We start from the raw sequence: 26031 nt of genomic DNA, 5'->3' as shown, positions 1-26031 counted from the left end.
ATCTCTCCACCAGTTGTTTTAAATTCCTTTCACAGAGCTCATTAGTAAAAGCTTTCTCATTCTTGCTTTTAACTTAGCTCTTCTGAGAGAAGCTGGGTTTTCCCAACTGCTCATTATCTGCTGGGCCTGTCTTCTATCACCTCTACCTTAGTTGCGTTACACAGACTCATTAAACCCTCTGAGTAGGATTTCTTGTGTTCAATTCAGCATCTAAAATGCCATGGGTACTTAATTATATCTTGAAGAGTAGTAGCAGTGTTGTTAATGTCCTTTCTGAGGGTTGCAGTTAGAAGGAAACTCTAGCCTAAGCAGCAAAATGCCAGGTTAATAATACCATTTTATATAGTACCCTCCTATTGTCCAAAGCATCACCTCATATTCATTATATTTAATAATATCTTTCAAGAGGGATTGTAAGAAAGGTTAGTTTTATTATCCTTTTCTAACACAGATGAGAAGTTGAGTCTAGCTAAGGTTGAGCTGATTAAGATTTAATTAGCTATTAAGGCTAAAGCTAAATCTGAACCCCAGCTCTTATAGCTTCTTTTTAAAAAATTTATTCATATCGCATCTTTAGTATTTTTACGTATAACTCAAGGTGGTGAACATATCCAACACACCTTCCTCCTCCTATTGTCCCTACTACAACAACTCTATGAGATAAGATGGGCTGAGAGATAATAACTGGCCCAAAGTCACCCAGATGGCTTTCATGTTTAAGGCAGAACTTGAACTCAAAGTCTCCTACTTTCTAGTTTGATATCTTAGCCACTAGACCAAACTGGCTTTATCCAAGTGCTTTGGCTGCAATTGTCAGTATCAACCTGCTAGAAATGCCCGTAACTTAAAACTGATTCATACTGTAATATTTCAGGTTTTGTCTTAAACTAGATGGTTTTTAATTTTATTTTCCACAAGATATTTGCTAAAGTATGAATCCATTTGATGGCATTTTTATTAACAGCCACCTTTGAGAAAACAAATCTCAAATAGTTAATATTCTAGGGATCCTCCTCCAGGATGTGCAAAAAATCCTAGAGTCAATGCACTATTCTGCAACTAAAATGTCCACAGATAATTGGTGTGCAGGTGATCATTCCAGTGCTTTGTGACAATGGCAAATATCAGAATCAATTAAACAAACAATTCATTGTCATATCAAACAACCTGTACAGGTCCAGAGTTCAACTCTGCAGGACCATGGACAGATCACAAGGTGCTAGAAACTTGCTTCAGTGATTGAGAATGCCTTCTAACAACCTTCTGCAATTTGTGACTTTCAGATATACTGGGGAACAATTCAAACTAGTGTCAAGCTAATGCGTTAAATATCAAAGTCCTTGCTACTCTTCCCCAATGTCCAGCCTAGTGGATGAAGTTCCTTATATGTGCAATCTTGAGGCCTGAAACTTAACACCTTTGTATTGTTTTCCTTGTTTTCCACCCAGCATATCCCCTAAACTAATGAGCAGACACTGAGAACAAGTCTGACACGATGGGGCTTTTTCCTCCAATCGGACGTGCTCAAAGAAAAAGTTATGTAGGGACTGGTCAGGAGTGTTGAAGCACTCCTCACAGCTTTGAAAGCAGGAACTAATTCTTTGTCTAATGAGTGTGGATGAAAAGATGCAACTAATTCAATTGTATCCACGCACTTGCTATAATCCAGGATTTGATTATAAAATAAATGATTATCTCCATATGTGTATTTAACATATAGAAAATAATGTTAGGATCATTATAGTAGATCTTATTCAGTATTATATTGTGCTGGTCAAATTCCATACAATATCTAAAAAGGGAATCTATGCTGTTCTTAGCTTCTTATAGAATTGGGAATCAAATCCTTCTGTATTTCCCATTGTACAGACATTCAGAATGTTTTTTTTTTATTGTGAATGAAAATGTATCTAAAAGTGTCTTATATTTTTCTGAAAGAACCTCATTCTACCAATTTAAAAATTAACATATTTTCTTAAGTCTATGATTGAATCAAATTTGTTGAAAGAAGAGTCACACTTACCAAAAGAGTAAAATCTCATATTTTGCTTCCAGAAAATTGTACAAAATAGTCCCTGAACTCTTGAGACACCTGCTTATATTATCCATTTTCAAAAACAATTTGGCAGATGAAATTTTAGACTGTGATAAGAGTATTTGAATTAGGCTAAAATGGTGGCAGGAGGCAGTTAAAGAAATATTTGAACCTCTCTTGCAATTGCTGTTAGCTCTAGAAAACAAATGTAAGTACTTTTTCCTGGGATTAGGTTGGGGTTTGGAGCAGTACACTGGCACTATGGCAATCCACCAGTTATTTACATGCTATTCTGCAACTTAAAATCACCATCGGTAATTTATTGTCTGCACTTTGTGGCAATGCATTTTCCAATTTCCCTAGTATGTATTGCTGCATAACAAAATTATTCATGCTTTGCTTTAGAAGCGTAGTGCATAATGCACAAAATGCAAAGGTGCATAATCACAGGGAGCATTATTCCTTTGACTCAGAGATCCAGTTGCTAAAGAATAATGGTAGGAGGGCAGCTATTAGAAATAAGAGTTCATATATGAGTAGGACAAAGCTCATTAGTTTTTAATATAGTTCTACTAATGCTGCCTTCTAATTCAATATTGCATCTCATCATAATAATGACTAGCCATCTAAAATTAATTTGTCTCTTACAGAATAGTGGTTTATCCTGATCTTCTAAATATCAGAGAGAGAATGTAATTGAATGGAGAAGAGGAGAGATTCACCAAGAGCTTTTAAACAATTTTTGTTTAATTTGGAAAAACAGTAAATGTTCTCAGTCTGGGCAGCATTTATGCTTGATTACTGTCATGTGTTAATCATTACAAATGAAAAAGCCAGACAAATGCAACTTTGAAATGCTTTATTGGCATGTCTTAATAGTCAGGAATCAGGTGACAATTAGAGAAGCACTTAAGACATAGAAGATTCAAAAGTATTAGAAAGATCTGCTAGCAAGCAAAAAGTTGTGTGCAGCAGTGCTGTCAAACTTGTGGCCTGCAGGCAAAATGCATCACACATTGGCTACACCCACACCCAGTTTAGCAAAGGTGGGGGAGTCCCGATACATCACATTTGACAACCCTAATGTAAAGTTTGAAGACCAGAAAATTCTAGAAGTCAGTCTGAATATCTTCCATTGTGAATGGAAGACAACAAATGAGCAGTAGGCATAGGAGTCTGCAGTTGGAGACCAAGAGCCGGTAGGCTGCTCTTATATAGACCCAGCTGCTGTTGTGGTTTGATCAAGGATCTTGCAGCGTTCTCCTGCCTAGGGGATATGCTAATTGCCTCTGTTCAGCCCTTTGTAGTTGCCAGTCTGTTCCAATTTAGGTGCCCTGCCAGCATGGTGCCTCATTATCTGTACTGGGTTTCACCTGCTCAGGTATATTGTCTCTTGGAGCTTCCTGATTGCCTGCTAGCTCTGCAGGCTGATAGTCTGTTTTGTTGTTTAACTTCACATTCTGCAGATGAGACAATAATCCTTACAATTCAAATTAAGGGAAATTCCTTCTCTGCATGAAGCTTCCTTCACCTTGCTTGGATCTATGCAAATTGCTTTTTCATATCAAATGAGTTAACCTGACAGTAAATGGAAGGATACTTGCACATGTCTTCAACTCCATAGTTTATTTTGTGATAATGTATTGCATTTGTTGAGTAGAGAGTGAATTGGATCAGTTGAAATGACTTTAATTTCAAAATTATAAGAAGGCCCAAAGACCCTACATCACATTTTATATGAATAACTTATTCTTCTATACCTCCAAATAGAATTTAAGGACTGCTGATACTATCTTAGATCAAGAGAAGATTAGAGTGTTGTATGTGCACAATCCACTCAGTTAAATGTAATTTTCTACCACAAACTGTTTACAGGGGAAAAGTTTAACTATTTCTTCTTGATTCTAAAATGAAGCAAAATTAGGCGATAACTTCTATGAACATCATCTGTGTCCTCTTTCATTTTTTGCTTTCCTGTATAGAAGGGGTCCCCAAACTTGGCAACTTTAAGACTTGTGGACTTCAACTCCCAGAATTCCTCAGCCAGCATATGCCATTGTATAAAGAGGCTGGCATTAGGAAGGGTCCCACCCAATTCTGTGCATAGTGGTATTGTTGTCAACATCATTATGATGGGTTTTTAGTTCTTTACTCAGGTGAAAATGAAATGTAGATTAATAACTAAAGGAAGTGGCAGCCTCACAGCCTTTTTTGCAGCAGGTCAAGGGACATTACAAATTTCTGCTTCTTGGTTGACTGGGTCATTGAAGATTACTGCTGACTGAGGGTGTGATTTAATTACCTGCAGAAACAGCTGTCTCAGCTGTCTCTATGAGTCCAGTGGTAAGCATTAGCATTATTAAATACAAAGCAGGCAGCGAGAAGGTAATTCTGTTTGCTGTAATTATCCACTTTAGCTAGAAGAGTCCAAGAACAAAAAACAAATAAAAACAAAACACACCACTAAACCATCTTACATAGAGTTTACATTATCCTCTTTCAATTTACTGCACTATATTTAAGAAGTTCTCAAAAAATTTTCTAGGTAACATTTTTCTCCGGCGAAATCATGTCCTTGCCTCCAAATATTACACTAGCCATGTTTTTATATTGATTGACCTCCTCATACAACAGGCTTAACTATCATACAAAAGTCAAGCTATATTCAGCAAAGGCAGAGTGTCTGATTAATAATATGCCTTTACTTTTACTGTATAGAGGGAAGGAGGGAGGAAGACAGAATAGACTTCTCTCAGTTCAGTATCCCCCAGGGATTGGATTATAATTCCCATAATTCAAGTAAGTAGAGCCATGGTCAGTCTTCTGGGACACCATGGAACTCATTTAATAGCATATCTGGACAATTTCAATTTGGAGAAGTCCATATAAATGAGTAATAAATTTCTGAATTTAATAAAAAATAAAGCAACTATTCCTTGTTGCATAGTAGTAGCTATGCTATGCTCCAGCTCTGGACAAAAGTAATATCCTGTTTCTAAACAGAAGGAAAGAAAAAAATGTTAGAAAAATATTTTTGGAATAACAAAATTGTGGTTTTCCCCCTTTTTCTATGTATAACTTCCAACACACCTAAAGTGAGCATTGGATGATGATTAGATATGGGAGACATCATATAAAGAAAATTAGCAATAGCTGTGCTTAGTCATAACAAATATTCATTTGGAAATACCACTGTATGCTATATACTACAATCATATTTTAGGAAAACTCTTTGATTTACTGAAGTTATGTAAAAATTAGACTGAGACAGAAAATTCTAGGAAGGTACAGAAGGGTTTAAGTCAAGAGAGAATTGTGATTTAAATACTTAACTACATATTCATGTACATAGCAGCCATTTCTACAAGGTGCTACATGACTTGTAAGGCATAATGCCAAATAGTATTTCTCAGATTAATGAATATTTATGTTGTGCAGAAATGGGATGCCTCTGTACAGAACTGTATTTATTTCAGAATTGCAAATGTGCTTTGTAAACTGTAATCTCCTTTTTTATTCATTGCCCACATTGAAGTCCTTAAATAGTTCAACTGAGTTCATGGTTCAGGCAGTCTCTCTCATTTCTTTAAGATACTTTTACATCATCCACAATATCTAATCTGACTGAACTTTTTTATTTATCATAGAACTGTCCCTTTGTTATGGTGCTTAGGGTTGCCTATCTATTTTTTCCAGTTTTCTCAACTTTTTTTTCACAACGTAGAAGGTAAGATATGATAATCACCTAAAGGCAGATCAGAGAACATCATCAATAAGCAAGAATTTGTACCTGATTCTCTGGTTCTAGCATGTGTCTTGTTGGAATTAGCCTCTTTCACTGTAGATGCATTTACACTTGTAAAATGTCTAACTAAAATATTGAGTATGTTCTACCTTCATTTTCTTGCAAGCTTCAGAAGCATCTTGAAAAAATGCATATAATTGTATAACCCACTTTCCTTTTTAATTCTAGGTTTGGATACACTGGAATTCTTCATAAAGTACTTTCCTGATGGCAGTCCTAAGTAAAGTAGCTATAAAGGAACTGGGTACATGAATATTCCTGATGAATGTGATTTGAGTTCTGTAATAGACATCTACTCTTAACAATAGTAGTACAGAAAGTGTAACCACCTGCAGTTCTAAACTGGAACGATGACCCAGAAGAATTCCTAGAAGTAGATGCGCATCTTTTCCATGGACTTTGATTAGAGGTGACACCTCACAACTCAACTTAAAAGATGAGTGATGGGGTGTGGATCATGCTTAGTCCAGCAGAGTTTGCTCAGCTGCAGCAATATTCTGAATGTAAGTACATACCTCAGCCAAATCCCCATAATTCTCTCGGTGATTATTTATGTTAACAAGAACATTTCAACTAATTGACCTCCATCATATAATAGATGAGGTACAATCTTGTTCAGTTTTGCTTTTACAAGGTGCTACAGTTCATATCATGGCAACTGAGAACTCTTAACACTGTAAATATGGAACACACACTACATCTAAGCAGTACATACAGTTTGGGGGGGAGTTTAACAAGAGGAAAAGACAAGAGAGGAAGGTGAATAGAAAAGTTGTGTTTTCTGTGAGGATGAGTTCTGAATAAGCTATTAAGTGAAAGAGAGTGTCCTTCAAGCAGAAGAATGCTCATTAGTCTACTGTATTGTAGGAAGGATATAAAACAGCCAGATTCCAAGGAGTAAACTGTTTGCTGTGTGGGTGGGTGCAAGAGAGTTTCCTGGGAAGTTCCTGGCAAGTTCCTAACAAATTTCTCCCTCCAAGTCTGAACCAAATTGTTCAGATAAAGATTTGTGAACCATAGAAGGGAAAGACATTGTAACAGGACTTGTTGACTATTCACTGGCGAAAAAACCAGACCATTAGCCTTCATTGTCTACAAATTAATCCTCAGACTGGGAAATAAACAAGGTGAGATCTCAGTATGCTCACATAGGAGATTTGGATGGCCCCAACCATGCTGGCTTTTTATGAGTCTCTAAAGACCTAGTTCTGTGCTCAGGCTTGAGCCCTCAAAAATAATGTGGAAGCACTCATCTCCTGGCTATATTTGTGCTATTGACTATGCTGGTTTTCTTGGCTGCAATGATTTTAATTTTTGTATTTAATTTTTGTATCCATTAATTGCTTTTATTCTGTTGGTTTACTACCCAGGGTCACTTGCTGAGATGGGTGGCTTTACAAATTGGTTAAATAAATATATCGGAATAAACCAGAAATTAATTCATAGGAATAAAAGACACATAATAGGATGATTCTCATTGCCTGGGATATAACAATCTAAGCATATAATTTGTACAACACAAGCAGAAGTAAAACAAAGAATGGAGGGGTTTCCTATTCAGTAATTCAAGGGAATGAATTTGATTGTAGAAACCATATGTGAAAGAATCAATAAAAATAATACCGTGTTTGATGTCTAGTAACGTTAACATAAACACAAGGAAGGTGCGGGTGGTTTTCCAAAACATAATGGCAGAATTTTCAAAAGGATATGAGACAGTAGTGATGGAAACTTTAACTCAGCATCCTTTGGGAGATGAATTCTGCCAAGCACTATCCGACCAGAGAATTTCTGATTTGCCTCTCTGAAATCAGAGAAGGGCACAAGAGGAGCAGTTACCCTTGTTTAATTGTATTAGAGAGGATGCCAGGGGTAAAATAACATCTTAGTAACAAAGACCAAGGCATCATTTTATACTGCACAGAAGAGAGTGGTAAATTTCTCCAAAAAACCCCCACATAGATAAAAAAAAAATTAAATGTTTGACAATATGGTGCTGGATAATCGGGTTAAATAGTGCTCAACAAGTTACTGAGATGTAGCTGAGGATGTTTTGAAGTACTAATGTAGTTTATCATATGGCGAGATTAATGCTTTCAAGACTTCAAGTTGTTAAAGTTATCATGCAGAAAAAGAAAAAACAAAGATTTGAAATTTAGAAAAAAAATCAAAATGCAAAGCTTCAAAGACATTGTTATATGGAATGTGTGAAGCATGAAAATAGAAAAATCAACACAAGAAAAGATGAAATGAATTGATGACATGTTGACATCTTAGACCACAGCAAATTGAGATGGCAGAAAATTGAACAGGCAGAAGATCATATGGTTTACTACTCAGGACATTTAAAACAAAGAACAAATGGTATTGTTTTCAAAATTAGGAAGGACATAGTAAAACAGTATTTGGCTACAATGCAACTCATGACTGAATAATATCAATTAGTCTTGTAGGATATGTATATCAGCTGCTCACTGATGATGGCAAAATGCTAGCAGGTGAGACAAAACTACTCAAATCTTGTTAGTTTTGTCTCCTCCAATAACAAACAGCAATAGCCCTCTCTAAGCAAAGTATGTATCTCATCAAGGAATTGTGAAAAAGGGTGAAGAAACAGGATTGAAGCTTGAATTTGTTGGGAACAATCTCTGTTCTGAATGAGTCTAATTTTGAGATCCAAATTGCATACCAGAGTATGAAGAAGCTTACTGATGGTCTGGCCAGTTTTTTAAGTGTTATTTTTGAGATATCTCAGACTGTAAACTCAACTTTTTTTATTAATGACTTGGATTAGGAGATGGAGGGTACAGTTATCAGATCTGCAGATGAAACAAAACTGATGATACAGCTAATCTCTTAGAAGAGATGAATTAAATTAAATACAATATTGATAGGTTAGAAAAACCTCCTGAAAATAATAGAACAAAATTTAACAGTGAGAATGCAAAGTTATTTACTTAGGAAACCAAAGTCAGATTCACAAACATAAATAGAAGATACTTGGCTTGATAGAAGTAAAAAAAAAAAGTGAAAGGAAATGCAATTTGTAAAATTTAGGTATGGGAGAATATAGCATCTAGGGAATTACAGGAAGTAATTGTTCCATTTTGTTCTGCTTAGGTCAAATCTTATTTTGAGGATGTATTCATTTCTGCGCATCATGCTAAAAAGAGAAATTCTAGGGAAATCTACAGAAATTAAAAATGATCCAGGGAAGGGCAACAAGAATGAACAGGAAACTTAGAAACCAAATCTTCTGCAGTGACAGAGAATCTTTAGCCTGGAGAAGAAAAGATTGAGAGGAAGCAGTCTTTACATACCTGAAAGGCTATCAACAGAACAACATAGAGACCTAGCCTGTCATCATCTCAAAATGCAGGACTCAGAATAATTAAATTATTGTTTCACAAATCTGAACAATAAAAGCAAGTTTTCAGTTTGTCAGCAGAACTCATTATTCAGAAAATTGACATAAACCAAGGTACAAACCCACCCATTATAATACTATGATGGGCTTGTCTTCACAGGATGTATCTAAGCCAACTATCATGACGGCTTTAATGTAGATTCCTGCACTGAGCTAGTAGTTGAATTCAGTGGTTTAGATGCCCTGAAAAACAACTGTATATAACTCTAAACAAGTCTATAAATATGGGGAAGTAAACTTCAGCTCTCACTGCATGGGAAAATAGTGTCTAGGAAGTAACCATATCTTTAGTAGAGCAGGGACTTCCCAAAGAAGGAGAGGTGAAGAAAGGGGAGAGGGGGAGAGAGGACAGACGAAGGAAGACCTTGATTACCTAGGCTTATTCAGAATCAAGGCAGACTGGAGAAACTGATGTAACTTATCACTCATTACTTCCTTATTTAATTATGGATGGTGATATAATTGTAAGAAAGTCTTATTAAATTTTGGAGCTTTCCTTAGTAAATGTATGAATTTGGGCTGCTGTTGTTGATCTAATGCAGGGGTGTCAAACTCATATCGTCACGGTGGCATCATGTGACATATCGGGAAGTTTTTTCCCTTCGCTAAACTAGGCATGGGAATGGCCAGTGCATGATGCATCTGGCCCACAAGCCACAAGTTTGACAGCCCCGATCTAAGGGAAGAAAAGCAATTGCACTTGGCTAGTATCTAAGGACAAAGTGTCAGCAATGTAAGTGGAAGAAGAAATATCATTCAGAGAACAGATTAAGAAAAGATTATTATAAAAATTGACAGTGGAGAAGAAGAGTTTTAAAAACAGTTACATGTCTAAAGTTTATGGAACTCACCAAGGCAACTCTTCTATATATCCATACAAGTAGCAGCTTTATATTTATACATATTACATACGTGCATGCACACATTCAAAGATGTATTTTACATGAAAGTACATAAGATAACCTTTCCCAAATGTGCTCTGCAGATTCATTGGACTTCAGCATCATGACTTCCATCCAATATAGCTAAAACTGAATTCTACATTCCCATTTGGGAAGATCGGTGTGAAGTTTAAGTGCTGAGAATGTAAAGAGAAGAATTTTCCCACTGACTTATCACCATGAATTTAATCTTTCAGAGACTCTAGCCTAAACATTACAAAATTCATTACCCTTGAAGAGATGGGATCTTGAGCAATCCCTATAGTTTATAAATAGAAACCTCTGTAGACATCTCAAAGCAGCCTCTTTCTTTTAATCATTTTCCTGTGGTTTTTCAGTCTATTTTATCCTTTGGGACCAATTTCTTAATCCAGAACAGTTGAACTGTGAGACTGCTGAGACATTTCAATTCCTGGAGTTCTGAAAGCTCACTAAGGAGGATTAAGAAGCAGAGAACAATGGCTTCCATTAAGACATTTTATGGAAAAATTCTCCTTAAATATTGCTGATGATAGAGTTAAAAAGACATACTATCATACCATGCTATATTAATTTTATGACATAAACCAAGGTACAAACCCACACATTATAATACTAGGAGTAAACCATGCCACTTTAAGACTCTGCTTGCTGTAAAACTTAAAGTGGCATGGTTTACTCATTATGTTATAATGGGTTGATTCATATATCATGCTAAGCCTAAAGTAAACAAACCTTGTCTTTGTGAATTAGCCCATGTAAGAAGTCCAATTTATTGTTACACTACAGAAACAGGTTGTAATCCTTGCAGATAGAAAATTGGCATGTCAGTAAGTGTTAAAAAATTGAAAGGAGTAGAATATAATCATTAATATTTTAGCCCAAGCACATGGAAGAGATATGATACTTAAGCACTTTGTCTTTTTTGCCATCTTTTTTGCCTCCATTTTGCCTCTTTTACATCTACTCTGAGATTTATTTTTCAGTAGCAATAGCAGCAGAAGTAAGAAAATAGATTCCAGATTAACATGCCGTGCAATTTTTCTACAACTGTGCCATTTTCAAATCATTTTTTTTATTTTTTTATTTGCTATAATAAAAAGCACATTAAATGGGAAAAGATACATTGCTATATATTTGAGGAAAAAAGAAAAATATTTTCTTCCTTTTTCTCTTTTTTTATGAAGCATTATAAAACCACTGATTAAACCTTGATAAGACAGAATTATATTAGTCCTTTCATTGCATCAGTCAGGTCAGGGTTGAAAGTGAACATATTTTGGGGGGGGGGTTCTTTTTTCCCCGAGACGTATATTTGCAACACCTAAAGTCTAATATATCCAAGATTGCTCACAAATGTTCAAATTCTATATTAATAAAACTATAAATACTGAGCTAAAATGAGTCATCAAAAGCTCATAGATCCAAATCATATATGTTAAGATGCTTCAGATCTGTTTACATCTTCAGTACAAAGAATGGAAACTCTCTTTCTTAAATAATCAAGTCTCCTTTCCTGAAAAAAGATGAACATTTTTTAAAATAGACCAATCCAGTCATTTAGCGAAGGCCATTGAAAGTCTCCCCTCCATTGCAAAGTGCATGTGGCATGGATAAGACAACTGCTTTTCTCTGTGGTTTCCCCCACATTCTGGAATACTCTTTGCTGTTAGGTACATATGGCTCCTATTTTGCCTATGTTCCAAAAATTAATTAAACTTGTCTTATTTCAGCAAGCCCTTGACTCCAACTGATCGATTGATTGATTGAGGACATATATCTTGGCTTCTGCTAGGAATTATATGCCTATGTTGTATCTATCTTGCTTGTTTTTCTTTTTACTGCATACTATCCACAGTCCTTCGGAACTGGTTATAATTTCTGAAATACATATGAATAGCTATCCTAGGTCTTTTGATCATTTTCTCCTTATATATTACATTAAATGATTTAAGATACCATTAATGTTAGCTGCAAGGCATTGATGGCTTCAGGGTGTCAGCAGCCAAAGGGAGCTGAATCATTAGGCAGAGTAGTTTCTCAGGCAACAAACTTGTAAAAGAGCAGCAAACTGAGGTTCTTGTTGTTTGTTTATTTAAAACATGTGCACAGCCACCCATCATAAAGTCAAACTCTGGGCAGCTTACAACCCATTTTTTCCACCTCATGTACTAACTTTGCTAGCTTAAATAGCACACTCTTGCAGCAAGATAGATGGCAAACGAATTTAATAAATAGATAAAATAAATGACTGGAGTTGATGAAAAGCCAAATTTGCAGTTTTGCCTCAATCTGCATAATATCTTGGATTTAGGCCAGAATCATCTGACTATAGATATGAAAAACATAATCTGACACAGTGCATCCTGAGGATCACTCACTCAGCAGAGGTGCTGTCTCCTCACGTTATGTATTTAATACTACATAGTCGCCTCTGCTTTTCTGTCTTTATGATACGTTCAGTCATTCTAAATACCACATGCAGAGATGCAGCTTCTTAACAGCATTTTATTTCAGACAAAGGAAGGAAAAATTGTGCTTTCAATCACCATTCTATCTTTACAGCAATTCTATCAATAAGCTGAAATATATTAGTCTGAGATCATCCAGTGAGGATTTAATGGCTAGAACTTGTCTTTCTTTACTTTTATTCTATTGCTTTATCATGCTGATAATACTGATGGGAATCATTATGTGGCTTGTATGATGATTCCTTTCCCCTGAAAAAATTGGAAATGCTTTCTGCAAAAAATTTTTTATAATGGTTCCAATTACTAGATTTTAGTGGCTGTAAGGCTGGCATATAAATTGCATAAAGAAGGCAGGTTGTTTTATCCTGCACACAATAACACGGTCCAACATTTGTATTTGCAATGTGATGTATGTATTATTTATAAGATAGCTCTGGGATTAGGAAAGTAGCTCTCACATTTATTAATACAATTTAAACCATTTAAAAGGAAGAATTATAGATATTCTTATTAAGGATATAGGTATAGATTTTACTATTTGAGGTATTGCTATTATTCTATGCAATCATTCCATACCCGATTATGAAAACTTGTTTGGAAATAGGCTGCTCTTAATCTTACTGGCTATCTTTCACTTTCTAGATTCTACCAAGAAATTGAGAGATGTTTTGGAAGAGTTTCATGGGGATGGCATTCTGTCAAAATATAATCCAGAACAAGTAAGGAAACTTGCATTAACTGTATTCATAAATGCCTATTAAAAAAATTAGCTAGCTATGTAGATTTCTGTGTACAAAAATTCCCAAAAGATCTTAATAACAGTTTTAGGATAAAATGGTCATTGAGCCCTATGTAAGCTCTTTTAATTGCTCAGACCCTGGCCTAAACCAACCAAACTAAATGTTTCCCTAAATATGCCTTTTTATCTGTCACATCAGGTTTTAAAAGAGGTCTGAGTAGATAAGGTGAATTTTATTAGCACCATGATACAAAAGAAGAAAAGTTTTTCTTGTAAGATTAATAGTAACTTCTGGGAAGTGATACTTTTTTAAAATTGCTGAATGGAAAATGGAAAGATAAAACCTCCTCTTTGTCACAGGGAGCCAGAGTGCAAACATCCACTAGTGCTTAATTTAATTATAAGATATTTGCGAAAGACAGATACATTTGGTATCATATCTAGGGTAGTAAGAAAAGGAAGTAATTCATTTTTATATGAAATTTCTCTTAAAATATTAATGAAAATCAAAAGCCAAGATCAGGCTGGCATCTACCCTGTTGATTTTCCAGAAAACTATAAAACTGTTTATTCTAGAGAACATTAAAGAAAGATTTATAATAAGTTACAAGGTCCTCCTTTTCTGCTTCCTATATTGGTACAGTTCATCTGCTGGTAGGGCTATTCTAATCATAGAATAATATTGGATATAATATTGATTTGTTTTAATCTTCTTATGTGGAGGGGGAATGTAAGTTGCTCAGAGGCCATGCAAGTAGAGCAGCATAAAAATGCTAGTAATAAATAAATAAGATCTGCAGTCCATCTCTGCTTATAAATTAGTTCTATTGGATTCAGTGAGAAACAAATCCCAATATTCTGCTCTTGGATAATGCAAGGGAGTTTGGAAATTGGAAAACAAGTAGCTGCCTTATAGTAAGCTGATTTTTAAAGTCACATTTTAATTTTTATAAATCATTACTCTTAAATATTCAGGGTGGAGAAGCCTATACGGTATAGGAATATTTCATAAAAACATCTAGTCAAAATGTCATTTACCACATTTTAAAAGTGATTCCCGCTATTTTCTAAAGATATATAGAAGTGAACTACAATTTAAGGAATAAATATTAAATTTGAGTAATGTATCATTAGTTTATATCGAAGATTTAGTCTCCCCTCCCCCTTATATTTGATATATTGAAGTATTACTGCTTACTTTTACAAAATGGCACTTTGAACTTAACTTGGTGGTGGGAGTAAAAGTTGAGAAAAGCATGAGGATGATTCTGTCATGTTGCTGTTTTTACTAAGAGGAAAAAAGGGGGGTTATTAAATATGACAAAATGAACTATATCTCCATTGCTGTAGGAAAAGGAAATTAGCAAAAACAACAATGAGTTGTTTCCAGGTAAGAAAAGGAAGAAAGCTGCAGAGCTACTCATGAAGACAAATTAATCCAGAACTGAATATTATTAAAATTAAATGGGAAATGAGCACAAATCATTTGTTAGGAAATTTTTGACACCTAAGAGTAATTGGAAAGACAAGTCCACAAAAAGAAAAACCCAGCACAAATTGCAACCACATTCCTATTTAGAAAAGCCATTGTTAGGCTCTGGATAATGTTTGTGGGTGGATAGAAGTTGGGCGTTCTGCTTTCTGCCAAGGGCACACGCTGTGGTTTCTCTTCTACACTAAGCAGTTGAGGTAAGTATACTTCATTACTATCCACTTGGAAAAATGGTTGCAGTTGCCATTGAGTATAACAACTAATTGCCTTTGAAATTCTTTGAAGATGGATTTGCTTTTCAGGAGAGGGTGTGGAGCAAACAAACCAAAAAGGAATATATGAAGAGAGAGGAGATATTTTCATGAAGGTCTTTTGTAACATATACTTTTTATTTGTTTAATCATCCTCCTCTCACTATCCCTTAGTAATAACTTTACAATGGGAGGGACGATAAGAGAGTGTGCTGCTTAAGGCTAATTTTCTGCTGAGGCAAAGAGCAACACAGTACCTCTCTTTCTTCCAGACTAACAGAAAAAGCACACATCAAGGTTCATCAGGTGCATACAACCTGCCTTCCACCACATAATTTAGCTGTTTCCCTCAGTTCCAGTTAAGATTCTATCCTCTTACCTCACATCAGATCCAGGTGTTAGTCTGGAAGTAAGAGAGGTACTGTGTTGTTCTTTGCCTCAGCAGAAAATTCAGCCTTAAGCAGCACACTCTCTTATCAACTCTAATTAAACTCGGATTAATGAGAATAAACAGGGATAATCTATATTCGGTTCAAAGTTCTTTGGTAGAAGTCCAAGATAAAAATATACAGACAGACAGACACACACACACACACACACATACACACACACACACACGTGGTGGGGTTCAAATTTTTTTTACTACTGGTTCTGTGGGCATGGCTTAGTGGGCATCGCAGGGGAAGGATACTGTAAAATCTCCAGTCAGAGGTGGTATTTGCCGATTCTCCAAACTACTCAAAATTTCTGCTACTGGTTCTCCAGAACTGGTCAGAACCTGCTGAATACCACCTCTGACACACACATATCATTAAATCCTATTGAAGCTCTTCCTTCCTCTTTCCCAAGCCAAAGATCTCATCCAAAACCTTCTGAGTAGAACATGTCTTTTCATCTGATGGTAAAGTTTAAAATAGAGATACTTCAGAACAATGTATGCTTCCAAGAACTGCAGTCTAATCCTTCCTGGATACTTGAATTGCTTTTTTCCAATGGAGTAGCTATTTTTCAGTGCTTCTTTACTCAACTTTGCTTTGTCTTTCTCTGCTCTTTATTCCCTCAGAAGCAAGACACTTTGAACCAAGTAAGACTTGTTTTCCAACTCAGGCTCTCATGTGTTGTGCTATTTGTTGCTTTGAATGGTTGCTTTGGCATAAACTTTCTTTTTATTTTTATTTGTCAATTGCTTACAAGATAATAGGTATAAGTAAAAAGATAGTTATGAATACATGGATACATATAAGAAAAATAAAAATATATCAAAGAAACAATAGGACAGGGACAGGACGCACGTTGGTGCGCTTATGCACGCCCCCTACAGACCCCTTAGGAAGGGGTCAGGTCAATAGTAGACAGTCTAAGGTTAAAGTTTTGGGGGTTGGGGGAAAAAAACCACAGAGTCAGGTAGAGTATTCCAGACATTGACCACTCTGTTGCTGAAGTCGTATTTCCTCCAATCAAATTTGGTGCGATTAACCTTCAGATTGTATCTATTGTTTGCTCTTGTGTTGTTATGGTTGAAGCTGGAGTATTCATTGACTAGTAGGACATTGCAATGTATGATTTTATATACTATACTTAGATCGGATTGAAGGCGGCGTAGTTCTAGGTTTTCTAGGTCTAGAATTTCAAGTCTGGTGGCATAAGGTACTCTGCAATGAGTAGAGAAGTGGAGAACTCTTCTTGTGAAATATTTCTGGACTTTCTCAACTGTGTTAATATTGGATACGTAATGTGGGTTCCAGACTGATAAGCTGCATTCGAGTATTGGTCTAGCAAATGTTTTGTATGCTCTAGTTATTAGTGTAATATTACCAGAGAAAAGGCCAAGTAAGATTAGGTTAACAACCCTTAATGCCTTTTTGGCTATGTAGTTACAGTGGGCTCGAGCACTTAGGTCATTTGAGATGAGTACTCCAAGATCATTGACAGAGTTTGGATCTTCAACAAGGTCTTGACTATTCAGCCTGTATTTTATTTTCTGATTTTTTTTTGCCAATATGTAGGACAGAGCATTTATTTGTTGAGATTTGAAGTTGCCATTTGTTTGACCATTCTGATACATAGTCAAGGTTTTTGAAGGGTAGCAGTATTGTCTGTGGTGTTGAATAGCTTTACATCATCAGTGAAGAGAATGCAGTTGCTCTTGATATGATCACAGAGGTCATTTATGTAGAGTATGAAAAGAGTTGGTCCTAGAACACTGCCTTGGGAGACCCGACTCTTGACAGGTACAGAATTTAATAGGACACTCCCAATTTTGACCATTTGTTGTCTGTTTGACAGGAATGCTTCTATCCAGTTATGTAGGTGTCCAGAGATATCATAAGATTTTAGTTTTATTAGTAGTTTGTTGTGTACCACTGAATCAAAGGTTTTACAGAAGTCTATGTAGATTGCGTTGATTGCTTTACCCTGATCCAGTTGTGTAGTCCATATGTTTTTGCAGTGTAAGAATTGTAGATTACATGATAGTTTTTTCCTGAAACCAAATTGTTTATTAGAGAGTAGGTTGTTAGTTTCTAAGTAGAGGTTGATGGATTGGTTAATTATTGATTCCATGACTTTACAGGTGACGCAGCATAAGGAGATTGGTCTGTAATTTTCAACTAGGCTGGGGTCTCCCTTTTTAAAGATGGGGATGACCGTGGCTTGTGACCATAGTTTTGGCAAGGAGCTGGTCCTGAAAGATTTTTCAAAGATTATGCTTAGAGGTTTGGCTATGGCAGTGGATAGTTTTTTTAAGAAGTAGGCACATATTCCATCTGGTCCAATAGATAGAGATAGTTTTAGATTGCGTAGTGCTTTTCAACATTGTCTTCTGTAAAATCGTTATGTATTAGATCATTGTAGTTGTCTGTGGTTCAACTAGGAAATACTGGGCATGATCCATTGATGTTTACAAATACTGAGCTAAAGAATGTATTAAAGAGGTTGGCTTTAATAGTGTTGTCGTTGCAGTCTTTACCATTAGGTCCTTTCAGGGGTGGGATGGACCTCGAGTCTTTTAGTTTGTTGTTTACAAAATTGTAGAAAGTGTGGGTGGAATTGGTGCGTAGATTTCCCTCAAATTGTATCAGTTTATATTTATGATAAGAAATCTAAATCTGCATATTATTAAATTGAAAAAAGCTAAACAAAATTCCTTACCCTAGAGAGCAATAAATCTTTAGGGAGAAAAAAAAATTAATCCTTAAAATTCAAAACAGCCCAATTAGAATGAACCTATTGTAGCCATAAAATACCACAGAGAGAAAAAAAAACGGAAAAAAACGTCTATTTGAAAGAGAATGGAATATATTGCCATGGGAAAAGTCATGGGTGGTAATGATGCTCTAAGCTGTATTCAGTATATCATAGCATTGGATCTGGCTTGTTCCCCATTCACCCAAGCCACAAATAATGAAAAAGAATTTTGTGTTGTTTTATCAGAAAACTTTTTGCGAACAAGTTAATTGGCAAGGAAGATAAAGAGTCAGTGGAAATTTTTTTCAGTGTTATAGAATATCATAGCATATAGCATATCAGTTCAGTTATTTTGGCAACTGAATAGAGTAGTGACAGCAATGCTTGTTAACTGTTATTAATCACTCAGATTAAGCATTGCAGGGAATATAATAGGCTTGCTGCAGAATTATGAATTACTGCTAATAATTTACAGAATGCAAAACTAAGAGCTGGCAAGAGCAAGTTTTTGGCTGTTACCTTTGATCCCTTCTGCTTCCTCAGTTATGGCTGCCCCACTTGTTTTTAAGCAACTTTTATTATAAAGTCACTATGAAAATTGTGAGCTTCCTATTAACCACTGCCTGCCTTCCATCAACTACCCCAGAGTTCAGCATAATGGAAAGCTCTCAAGAGTCCCAGCAATTAAATGTGGGCAAGTTGCCCTTGTTTGCCAGATGGCAAGCAAGACAATGAACAGAACTGGGTAAATCTGAAATAAGTGTGTGTATATATCCCCTTGGACTAAGATCAAATACTTCTTCAGCTAAGCCCGTTCTATCAAATGTCACCAAGAAGATTTCAATACATCTGTCAGGATTACTTCCAAAAGCTTAAGCTAAATACTTTGCCTTTTGTGGTGATGCTCAAAGAACTTTAGTTGTGTTGCTCATTGAGGTTCACTGCTACTGTGGTTCTGCATATATGTATGTAACCCTGATTTCAATATGCATGTAAGAAATGTATTGCTGTGCTTCCTTGTGGCATTATTAAATGTATTTTGTATTCCTGAGATATAATGTCAATTACATGCATTATTGCACATGGGAAAGAGATTGCTAGGTGCATATCAGTATACAGGTAAGCTGCAACTCTAATGAATACCTGTAGATGTATTTCATGATCCATGGGCTTTCCCCAGATAGGCCTCAATGTTCTGTGCATAAAATTATTTTCTTAAAATTTAAATGCATATTTTTTTCTTTCTAACAAACCTTTCTTCAGACCTGTGAAACTCAGTGCTCAAAGAACACCTCTACCTGGTTTCCAATGTGTGTGGGGTGTGTGTGTATATACAGCATGTTTTAAATGCCATCTGATCCAAAAGGCAAAAGGGTCTATGTGGCTTTTTAGATAACATGGAGAACCTTTGTCCAAGTTAACCCTCAAATCCAGGAGATTAAAGATTGCATTGATCAAATATAATTCCATGCTTTATTCCAGATACCTTTCCCAACAGCTTTTTGAGCCAGCTAAACTGTCTAATGACAAAATTCTTGATCTATTTTCACTGTGTAAAACCTCTACCTTAACAGTTCTATTTATTTATCTCTTCCTTGATTTTTTCTTCTCCTATCCTTTCTTCATCTAGCTCCTCAATTGAGAGCCTCAATTTAAAATGGGAAGAAAATGTAACTGCTAAGATTCCTAACATTTAAAAATTATTTTGAAAAACACTCGTGTCTTTTATTTTCCCACTTCCTGTTAGCCTATTGACTATGAGGGGTTCCAGCTCTTTATGAGAACATATCTGGAGGTGGATATTCCAGAAGAGCTCTGTGAGCACCTCTTCATGTCTTTCAAAAGAAAAGTTGGCCAATGCTCTCTCGAGAACCAGCAGCAAAGTTCCAGTATTTCACAGCTGAGCAACCTTGGTAAGCCATATGCTTTCTTTGCTACTTCAGTTCTCACAAGTGTGGAAATGGCTTACATTGGAATATTTTGAGGCGTCTTTCTGGGCAGGTTTGTTTCCCTAAAAGAGTAAATGAGGTCTGCCACTGAATGATGCACTATCTTCTGCTTAGGGTCCTGTTATGCTCATTCTAGGATATTCTGTTCTATTTACTTTCTTTGAATTTCCACTTATGTAATGGGCATTCTATGGACTTTAATCCTCATTGGCCTAGTGTTTCTTCTCCTAATTTTTTTTCATCACAAAAATCTTTTCATAGATAGCATCCATATTCAGCATCCATGTTTTCTGTAGCTGTGTAATGACATTAAATTAAAGTGATTTGAATTGTGAACTGAACAAATGATTCAATAATCATTTTATCACATATTAGGTTCAGATTGCAGTGGTGTATTAACCATTAAGCAGACTAAGCACGGGCTTAGGGCACCAGGCCCAAAGTGGGCAGCACAAAAACTTTTATGGAGCCTAAGCTTGGCTTCATTTGTACAGTATGTACAAAGAGGAGGGGGGCAAGATTTGACAGTGCTTAGGGCACCAGTAAGCCTTAATCTGCCACTGTACAGGGGCTTGATTTGAGAGCCACATATCTTTAATTTTGTTTTAGTTAACTCCTTTTTAGTGTTCATATAAAAGGGGAAGTGTGTGTGTATGTTCATGTGTGTGGTTATCCACATGTTTCTCTAATGCCTTTTATCAACTAGATTTGTTTTCAAAATATATGGAGTATGGAAGGTAGTTTGTTGCAGCACAAAAGGAGATGTGCTTTTAATACTGCCTGTTGGGAAAGAGGGCTTCACTAGTCTACAGAAGGGGAAGGAGAAGGATAAATGGACCTGAATGCAAATAAACACTTGTGACTGCTCTTAAATTCCTTCAAACAACCATTGTGGCTCAACTGCACAGCCATATTGATGTTGGCCTTAAAATGGCTGTCTCTGCATTTCTTTTACTACACCTTAGCACGCTGACTCCTTTGCCCTGACAAATATCATGCACTCATCCCCATCTTCCCCTTCCCAAATGCTCCTACTGCTATTCCTATGATGGGGCCAAGCTGGGCTATATAAAGGTCTCTCCACATAGTCAACTGCTGTGCCCAGCTAAGGAACAAGCAGCAGTGTTCTTCTTTGCCTCATAATGCGCCTGAGATATGCTTCCCCACAGTTGATTGGGCTGTAATTGTTTCTGCAGCAGTGTTTGTAAAGCTAAACCAAAATAGTATATACCTACAGCTCAGTATTTTGCCTAAATATTTATTAGCCTTTTGTGAAATAAAAGTAAAATGTGCAATTGCTTTTGCAAATTTGCAATGAATACTGATCAGTTGATGTCAAGTGCCCATTGCTAAACTATGAGTATGTTCTTATGTTTCTTTTATGTATTCAGAATCCAAGACTCTTGATACAGGTATATCCATCCAGACAGAAGTTGCTTGTGCTCCTGTTACAGGTATTCAGTATAAATGCTTTAAGTACTGCAAAATCTTTCATGTTTAAATAAGGAGCTTTACGGGCACCAACAGGCTGAGCTTTGTTCAACATTAGTTCCAACACTTCGTTGTCACTTTATGCTGTAAAAACAAATACAAAGCTAGGGACTACCCAGTCTCTGGAATCCTGCACAGAAATATACAACAGCAACTAAGTAAACGTGTTAAGCAAACAATCCTTGGGTGCCAGGAGATCTCCCATTATTTCAGAGTGGTCTGGCTTTTCTAATCCTTATCTCTTGCCAGGAAACAGTTGCTATGTGGCAATATCCTTTTTTCAGTGCTGTGTTTCTGATTTTGTGGTATCTCCTCTACCATTCTAGTTAAATGCAGAAGATAATCAGATGAAACATAGGAATCAAGAACCAAGAGATTAGTATTTTTAAATATATATGTTATCTAATTTGCAATCTGGATTGACTGTATTGTTAGTAATATGAACTTTATAAAGATGAATTTGAGTTGTTTCCATACAACTTTCTTATAGCAACATACTTTACTTCTCTACTAAATTACTAGATTAAAATGGACACGCTGGTGGAAAATGGTAGTCTGGTGGGCAATACGGTAGGTAGGAAAGACTAGCAGAATTATTACCAAGAAGAGCTTACGCAAGTACAGTACAGAAAATGGCAAGTTCACCAAGTACAATAAAGAAAAAGTAAGTTCATCAGAAAAACAAACCAGTAAATTCATCAGAAAATTATTAGTTCTTCAGAAAAACAAATAAAAGATCATCAACTTTGTGTTTTCAACTTCCTCTGGCAAAATGAATAATTTATTATTATTTCAACATCCATTTCATGTAATATCTATATAAAGTATTAAGTAAATAACTTAAGCATATCAGGATTAAGAAACATTTTTGTCACATCATTACTGGCAGGCTTCTCTTAGATGATTGGAACTGCCCAACCTTTTTAATTATTTATATCCTGCCATTATTATTTTTACAAATAATTCAAGGCAGCAGGCATATCCAACACACCTTCCTCTTCCTATTTTTTCCACAACAACAGCCCTGTGAGATGAGGAGCTGAGAGAGTGTGACTGGCCCAAGGTCATCCATCAGCTCTCATGCAGGACTGAGACTCACAGTCTCTTTGTTTTCCAGCCTAATTCCTTAATCACAGAGTCATAATTTATCATGGGGGGAGAGGGGAGGTTGTAGAGTTTTTTTGTCTTATAAATTATCTTAAATCTATTTTAAAGTATTTATTATTGTTTTCATGCTTCCACCCTGAAAACTGAAAGAAATCACAGCAACTCCATGAACTGCAAAACGGAGTTTCAGGGATCACATACGGTATAGTCCTGGTGTCTTAAGTTATTCACATCTCAGGATTTAGAAGAAAATCCTATCTCTGTGAAAATCTCTTGCATAAAATAAGGTCCAATTATACATGGGGCACCAAAGGAATGTACACACAACCCATCAAGAAGGGCAGCACAAAGGTTGTGTTCTGAGCCATGCTGGCTGAGATGATGGGTTTGGAAATAATAGTCTAACATAGAAAGGAAGCCTCCATCTTGAAAAAAATTAATATAAAACATCATGTTTCATTATGATTCATTTCATGATACATAAATCAAGGCTGATTTATCACTTCATTTTAAATTATAGGGATCAATGGGAAAACTCTTCTAAGTGCCATGGGAAGACATACACCTGAATCCAAACACCCCCAGACAAATCTAGCAGAGCCACAATCAGCATCTCTCAGTCCTGTTCCAACATCCAACATCAATGTCCTTGGGAATGCCTCACCTAGCTGGTCCAGATCATCATCACAAAAATCCACTGCTGGTAATCCTTCTGCTCACAACTCCTCAGTGTCCTCCAAGATCTCCTCAGGTTCTCTGCTTACCCCACAATCTCCAGGTGAGATCTGCCTTTCTTTTATGGAGGCATTCCTATATATTTTCCCGCCACACCCACATATAGCCATAAAATTCATTTCAGAGGTCAAAAACCTAGCATGGGATACGCATCTGGTAAAGAAACCTGAGGTGGAAGGTGAGCTGAGGTGATGCACTTTGGGCCTGTGTGAGGGTCCAAGAAGCAGAAATATATTAGACTAAGAAAATGGTTTCAAAAGAAATGTGCAGCATTGACCAATAAATTATTTCCAGTGTGCTCCCTGATTCAAAGGCCCAGGTGTATTTATCTGCTATGTGGATCAATCGATTTGAAGGAATTTTCACCCAATTTAAAATCACATTCTGGAATTTTCAGAATTTCCATTGCTAAGCAAGGCAGTTGTTAAGTGAATTACACCTGATTTTATGACCTTTTTGCTGTGGTTGTTAAGTAAATCACTACCATTGTTAACTGAATCATGCAGACATTAAGTGAATCTGGATTCCCCCATTGACTTCACTTGTCAGACGCTGGCTATGAGGCTACAAATGGAAATCCTATAGTAGACCCCAGGATACTGCAACTGCCATAAATACATCCTGGTTGCCAACTTTTCATCACATGACCACAGGGATGCTACAGTAGTCATAAATGCAAGGACCAGACATAAGTCATTTTTTTCAATGCTGTTATAACTTTGAACTATTGCTAAACAAATGTTGCAAGTCAAGGACTGTAATGTTACTGGGATGATGCATTCTGCATTCGGCAGTTTTTGATGTTTTTTGACATTTGTGTGGTTGGTAAGAAGGGTGGAGTAAGAGTTGCTTCCTTCTGCATTGTTGTCATTCAATTTTTTTTATTATGTGGTAAGAGCAACTGGGATGGGGAAGCCACTGGATGACCCAATGTTTCCAGAGTACTAATTTATGCCAGGGAGTAAAGGGTAAATAAGCAAGATTAGAATTTACTGGTGTACTAATTTCTTCACCCACATTTATTTCTTTCAAGTCACATCTTCCTTTTCAGGTACAAGATAGAATCTAATAAATATATTAATCTGCTGTAGTCCACAAAATTGCATACTATAACAAAATGTTAACTCACACAAGAGAATAATTTCCTCCCCCTCACCCCAATACACACTTCCATGCAAATATCCTTCTTTCTATCCTGTTTTCCTCATTCTATTTCATCTGCTGCTTCTCCTCCCTGCCTCCCACCACATTCTCTCCGGTGGCTTACATTCCTTTTCAACGTAACTTCCCCATGGGGTAACCAGGCTTTCTTATTCACTGGAGTTTTAGATTTAAAAAAAACACCTGTTAGCACAATGCAATTGTATAATAAAAAAATACCAAAGAAAAATTCAGAAAGTGGGCTACCATCTCACCCACAACCTTAATTCTTCATTTGCCAACAGAATCTGTTGCAGACCTTTAGCTCACAAAAGTTCATTTTGATTTAAGATCTACAATATTATAGCTCTAAATCAATTTCACCTAACAGTCAGCCTGTACCTGTTTTGAATTATAATCTAAAGAATGGCAAAACAACATGAACCTTTTCTCTTCCTAAAACAACATGAACCTTTTTCTCTTCCTTTTAGGTTCCAAAAGTTTGGACAAGAAACTTCCTTTTAACCTTCGAAAGAGTAACATCTCCCTAAAAACAGCCAATCCACAACCACTAGCCCCTTTGGCTCAGGTAGTCTACCTGAAGGACATTGTCTGCTACCTGTCACTGCTGGAAAGGGGTCGGGCTGAGGATAAGCTGGAGTGTAAGTGCTTGGGTGACAGGAAGAACATCTGTAGTTCTTGAGCACCACATGCAAAACTATGGGTCCCTTGGTCACAGGTGGCAGGAGAGGAAGGAATGTGGGAGGGTTGTGGTTTTAGAGAAAACCATAAGAGCTTTGAGGTTTATAAGGCGTAAATGTTGAGATTCATATGGGTATGAATCATGAATGAAGCTGTAACTCCTGCCGACCTGACAATTTGAAAGCATGCAAATGTGTAGATAAATAGGTACCACTTTAGTAGATTCATTAATGGGGACATGAAAGGATCCCCCAATTGAAATTCCCCTAAGTAACAGTGATGTCACTAGTTAATCCTTTCACCATTTTTTTTTCACACAAAAAAATGAAGACAATAAATTTCTCATTCATTCCTTTCCAGTTAAAGAGGACGAGGAACCTGTAGATCCCCATGTGTATTGTTGGACTGTAGCAGGGTTGTCAAACTCAATTCCATTGAGGGCCACATCAGGGTTATGTTTGACTTTGGGGGGCCAGAGTGGGTGTGGCCATTTCAACATCACTTGTATTGGGGTTGCCTGTGGTGGCCCGAGCATTCTGCCAGTGAAAATAGGCTCCGCAATGCTGTTTTCGGCTGTGTCG

General features: G+C 36.4%; 1 protein-coding gene across 3 annotated transcripts in view; it reads left to right on the top strand.

Annotated features, from left to right (window-relative positions):
• DGKG (diacylglycerol kinase gamma) overlaps positions 1-26031 on the top strand; it is a 103503-nt gene that overhangs the window by 12742 nt on the left and 64730 nt on the right. For all 3 annotated transcript variants that reach the window (XM_087933083.1, XM_087933082.1, XM_026701379.2), the window contains exons 2-8: positions 6009-6343; positions 13301-13377; positions 16204-16224; positions 20074-20239; positions 21667-21729; positions 23394-23651; positions 25240-25410. In XM_087933083.1, coding sequence (XP_087789209.1) covers positions 6277-6343; positions 13301-13377; positions 16204-16224; positions 20074-20239; positions 21667-21729; positions 23394-23651; positions 25240-25410 — 823 coding nt within the window. In that variant the 5' untranslated portion in view covers positions 6009-6276. The remainder of the gene's footprint in view (positions 1-6008; positions 6344-13300; positions 13378-16203; positions 16225-20073; positions 20240-21666; positions 21730-23393; positions 23652-25239; positions 25411-26031) is intronic.

Source organism: Pseudonaja textilis, chromosome 4, assembly GCF_049901715.1.
Source record: "Pseudonaja textilis isolate UNSWEBS1 chromosome 4, rPseTex1.2, whole genome shotgun sequence".
Taxonomy (NCBI): Eukaryota; Metazoa; Chordata; class Lepidosauria; order Squamata; family Elapidae; genus Pseudonaja; species Pseudonaja textilis.
Note: the sequence above shows the minus strand (reverse complement) of the source record. Positions and strands in the feature narration are given on the sequence as shown.